This window comes from Malurus melanocephalus, unplaced genomic scaffold, assembly GCF_030028575.1.
Source record: "Malurus melanocephalus ecotype Western Australia unplaced genomic scaffold, MMel_1.1 scaffold_594, whole genome shotgun sequence".
NCBI classification, from domain to species: domain Eukaryota; kingdom Metazoa; phylum Chordata; class Aves; order Passeriformes; family Maluridae; genus Malurus; species Malurus melanocephalus.
Window position 1 is genome coordinate 76,188 of NW_026623826.1, and position 4,539 is coordinate 80,726.

The following is a 4,539-nucleotide window of genomic DNA, read 5'->3' on the forward strand; positions in this document are numbered from 1 at the left end:
TGCAGGCAGGAGGGAAGCACTACCACCCCACGTGTGCCAGATGTGTGCGCTGCCACCAGATGTTCACCGAGGGAGAGGAGATGTACCTGACAGGTGGGGCTGTGACCAGCAGGACTGGGGGGTCCTGCTGGAGGGAATTTGGGGTTTGGGTTCTTATGGCGTTTGGGTCTCTTTGTGCAGCAGTGCCAGAGACCCCCCGCCCATCCACTGCTCTCCAACTCCTGGGTGCCAAAATCGTTTCTCTCCATGAAACTCTCTGTGCCACCGAGCTGGAGGAGATTGTTCCCTGCTAGGAATGTCCCTGCACACCTGGGCAAAGCCCAATTTTTGCCCATTCCAGCCCAAAGGACAGAGGTGCTGTGATGCCCCAAGCTCAGTATTATCCCACTTTAACCAGCAGGAACTGGTTGGGTCCCCCCRAATCCACTCAGCTGAGGTTTGGCCACTGTCCCCAGTGCTCAGGGGCTGTCCCATTCCTTGTCACACTGTCCCCAGTCCCCTCACGTTCCCGTGGCACTGCTGCAGGTGGCAGGGACAGGYTGGGGCTGTCCCATGGCAGGGAGATGTGGCTGGGGTGACTCTGGTGGTCAAACACTGTCCCTTTGCTGCCCTGCAGGCTCGGAGGTGTGGCACCCCATCTGCAAGCAGGCAGCCAGAGCAGAGAAGAAGCTGAAGGTAGGCAGCAGGGTGAGGGGCATCTCGAGGGGTGGCACTTCCCAGGGGTGGCATTGTCCCCGAGTGCCTCCTGGAGCTGAACTATTGGGGCATTGCCCAAACCTGGAGGGGCTTCCCGAGGCTGAAGGGTGGGAAAGTGCAGCCCCCAAAGCAGCAGTTCACCTTGTCAGGGTCCCTCCTTGCCGTGCTCTCACCTCCCTCCCCTTTGTGCCTCCACAGCACAGAAGGACGTCAGAAACCTCCATCTCGCCCCCTGGCTCCAGCATCGGCTCCCCGAACCGWGTCATCTGCGTAAGTGCAGCCCTGCCCCTTGCCCAGGGACCCCGGGGTGGGAGCAGTGCTGTTCTTTGGGGGACGAGCCCAGAATTTGGGGACAGCACGGACAAGTCCCCTTGTCCCGGCAGCATGATGTGTCACCAGTGGCACAGCTCAGGAGCGCTCAGAGGGGCACAGTCCTGCCCTGCCAGCTCCTCTGCCCTCCCCTGCTGCCCCTCAGGCCTCTCCTCTCGGCTGTCCCTGCTGCTGGGGTGGCAGCAGGCTCTGTCTGCCCTGTGCTGGCTCCACTCTGTGCGCTCCAGCCTCCCTTCCTTCTCTCCTCCTCTTCCTCTCCGTCTCTCTGTCTCCGTCTCTCCCTCTCCCTAGGCTAAAGTGGATAATGAGATCCTTAATTACAAAGACCTGGCAGCTCTTCCCAAGATTAAAGCCATCTATGAAGTGCAGCGTCCTGACCTCATTTCCTACGAGCCCTATCACAGATACACGTCGGATGAGACGCTGGAGAGATATAGCTATGGGGAGGTACTGAGTCTCCGTAAATCCCGTGCTGGGATGTGCAGGAATGGGCCCAGTTTGGGGGAGAACCCAGTGGGAATAGCGGGGAGAAGCCAGGGGGAATAGTGCAGGGAGGCAGGAGTGGGGCAGGACCTCTCCTGGAGGCTTTGGGGCTGCTGGAAGGATTTGGGAAGGATTTGGTGATGCTGCTGCTCTAGAGTTAGAAAGGAACTCTACAGCATGTGCAGAGACAGAGCTGTGAGAGGAGTGATGGGCAGGGAATTCGTCCAGCACACAATCCTGCAGCCCACCCAGCACAGCACATCTGGAACACCTCTGGCTGCCCTGTTGGTGCCAGCTCTGCAGCCCRGGAAGGGGCTTGGGCAGGGCATTTCCCCCAGGGTGTGATGAGAGGATGTTCCAGCAGCACACGGCACAGCTGGGGCTGCTGGGTGAGTTCAGGGGTCATGGAAGAGGAGGGTCTGAGCAGCTCACAAACACACAGGGGACCTGAGGTGGTGCTGGAACAGGACTTGGCAGCACCAGCAGCAGCATCTTTTACATCCCCATCCCCAGGTTTTGTCCCAAGCTGGTTTCATGCAGCCCAGCCAGGGCGCTGCAGGCAGCTTGGCCATGGCCCTCTGTGCCTTCTGTGCCTTCCCCCCTGCACAGAGGTCTCTGAGGAGTCTCTGCCAGCTGCTGATTCCTCCTGCCAGTTCCCCTCCCTGCCCAGTGTCCTGTCCCAGTCCAGCTCTGGCTGACACCAGTCCCCTTCAGTGATGGTGACATGAGGAAAACGAGCTGCAGCGGGATCCCTGTGTGCCACAGCTGCAGTGGGATCCCAGTCTGTTACTGCTCCTCTTAACCATGTGCTGTCTCTCTCTCTCCCTCTCTCTTTCCCTCCTCACTTTGCCTCCTGCTGCCTCCAGTCCCTGGGGACCCTCTCCCCCTACTCACAGGTAACGGCCCTGTGGGCATGGGGGTTCTGTCACCTGCTGCTGCCACAGGGCATCCTGTGCCCAGGGGCTCTGCTGATCATCCCCCGGGCTGTGGGGAGATGGAGGGGACCCAATTCAGGACGATCCCATCCTTTGGGCCCCAAAGAGAGCAGGCCTGGCAGAATGGCCCCAGGGTGCAGCTTCTGCCCTGTGGAGGATGGCACCAGGAACTGGGAACAAGTACCAGAGAAGGGGACAATCTCCAGGCAGAAAAGCTCTGCTGGGCACTGTTACCAAGTCCCAAAGCTCAGCTTGGCTGCCTGTGCCTGGCAGGGGGGCAGGGCAGGCTGGGGACCCCTCCAGCTGCAGAGAACACAGAGTGGCACACCCAGTGGCACACCCACACGGGGACCCCATCCGTGGGACAGCTCCTGGCAGCTCTAACCGCAGCCCTTCCCCACCCCCAGGACATCTACGAGAGCTTTGACACGCGGCAGAGACGCGCCTCCAGCCCTGGCTACATCGACTCCCCCACCTACAGCCGCCAGGGCATGTCCCCCACCATCCCCAGGTCTCCCCACCATTTCTACCGCTCAGGTGAGGATCTCGRCTGCAAGCCCAAGCTGAGCTGAGCTCAGACCACCAAAAGGAGCGAGGATCACAAAAATATCCCTGAGACTTCTGTGGTTCCTCCTCTGGCAAGGAGTCCTGGGGTGGTCCATGGAGGGAGCAGTGCCCAGCTCTGCACATCCTCTGGCTCTCCAAACTCCTGCGAGCAGCAAGCAAAGGCCGAGGGGAATTTGTGGCTTGTGGAGGATGGGGTGGGAGGCAGGTGCCCTCCAGCTCTGGTAAAGAACCCTCGGCTGTGCTGGTGGCTCCGGGAGGGGCGTGCAGGAGAGTGCTTGTGCACAGGCAGGTTCTTGCACACGCACGCCCCGGAGCATGGCAGGGAGCAGAGCGTACCTGGGCCGTGTCTCCCATCCTCGGGAGCTGTGCAGGAAGGACTGGGACACTCGGAGGTCACCGGGAGTCCCCGGCAGCGCCACGGGCTCCTCACCGCTCGCAGCGCGCTCGGCTTCGCTGTCGGCGCTGGGCTGCCCCGGGCTCTGCTCTGCATCCCGCCCGCCTCCGGAGATGCGGGAAAGCTCCCCCCGCTCCATCACCGCCGCTCCTGGGCCGTCACCCCATCACCCCCCGCCTCACACGGGTCACCCCCGCTCTTCTAACACCGCTGCATTTAACACCCATTTTCTTCTGCCTCTTGTTCTCTCTCTCGGTCACTCACGCTGCTTGTGCTGGGCCCCGCGCAGGCACCGAGAGCGGGCGCAGCTCCCCCTACTATAGCCAGTTAGATGTGAGGTCCTCCACTCCAACCTCATACCAAGCGCCCAAGCATTTCCACATCCCAGGTAGGCTCCGGAGCGCCCCGCCGCCGGGGGAAGCGCCGTGTCCGTGGCATGCCCGCATGTGCCGTCCCYGCTGTGTCGCATGCCTAGCTCCGCCGCCTGCCTAGAGCCAGCTGGCAGCAGGATCTACCCCCGGTAGAGGCCATCCATAAACAGGACCTGCGGCTTGAACCCCGCTCCTTCTTTCCCCGTCACCGCCCGGAGGTCCCAGAGCCGCCCGGAGTCTGCTTGATCCTTGCAAAGCCCCTCTTCTTCCTCTTCCCTGCCCTCCCTCCACTGCCCACACCAAGATGAGTCCCCTGGTGAGATCCTGYCCCCTCCCCTGCCTTCCCCCAGGAYCACCAGCCGGAGCGTGTGTGCCAGAGGCGTTTCCACACCCACCCGCTACAGATGACTATTTTATACTCCCCCTAGGGCCCGCCGCTCCCTCCCCCCAGASTCTTCTGGGCTTGCCAGATGCCTGCTCCCCTTCTGCAGGGATTGCAGGGGGCCACCAGGTAAGGGCCACCACCCACCCGCCCGCTCCCGGCCACACAGAGCCCACGGGGACGGGGACGGAGCGGGCAGGAAGGGAGAAGGGTTGGGAAGCAGGCAGAGCTGCCCGTCACCCCTCAGCGGGGTCAGAGCCCCGAGCACCCACTCAGCTGTTGGCATCTCCCCCGGCCCCGTCCTCCRAAGGGTGGCATTGTCCCCAGAGCATCGCTGATGCCCCGGGAGGGCACCGTGAGGACACCCAGAGTCTCCCTCCA

General features: G+C 62.3%; 1 protein-coding gene across 6 annotated transcripts in view; it reads left to right on the forward strand.

Annotated features, from left to right (window-relative positions):
- The window catches only part of ABLIM3 (actin binding LIM protein family member 3), a 45,170-nt gene that overhangs the window by 34,545 nt on the left and 6,086 nt on the right, over nt 1–4,539 (forward strand). For 3 of the 6 annotated variants that reach the window (XM_057382962.1, XM_057382957.1, XM_057382956.1), the window contains exons 7-13: nt 6–93; nt 617–675; nt 895–966; nt 1,318–1,473; nt 2,376–2,405; nt 2,852–2,981; nt 3,695–3,793. In XM_057382962.1, coding sequence (XP_057238945.1) covers nt 6–93; nt 617–675; nt 895–966; nt 1,318–1,473; nt 2,376–2,405; nt 2,852–2,981; nt 3,695–3,793 — 634 coding nt within the window. The remainder of the gene's footprint in view (nt 1–5; nt 94–616; nt 676–894; nt 967–1,317; nt 1,474–2,375; nt 2,406–2,851; nt 2,982–3,694; nt 3,794–4,539) is intronic. The other 3 variants (XM_057382960.1, XM_057382959.1, XM_057382961.1) reach the window with 3 other exon arrangements.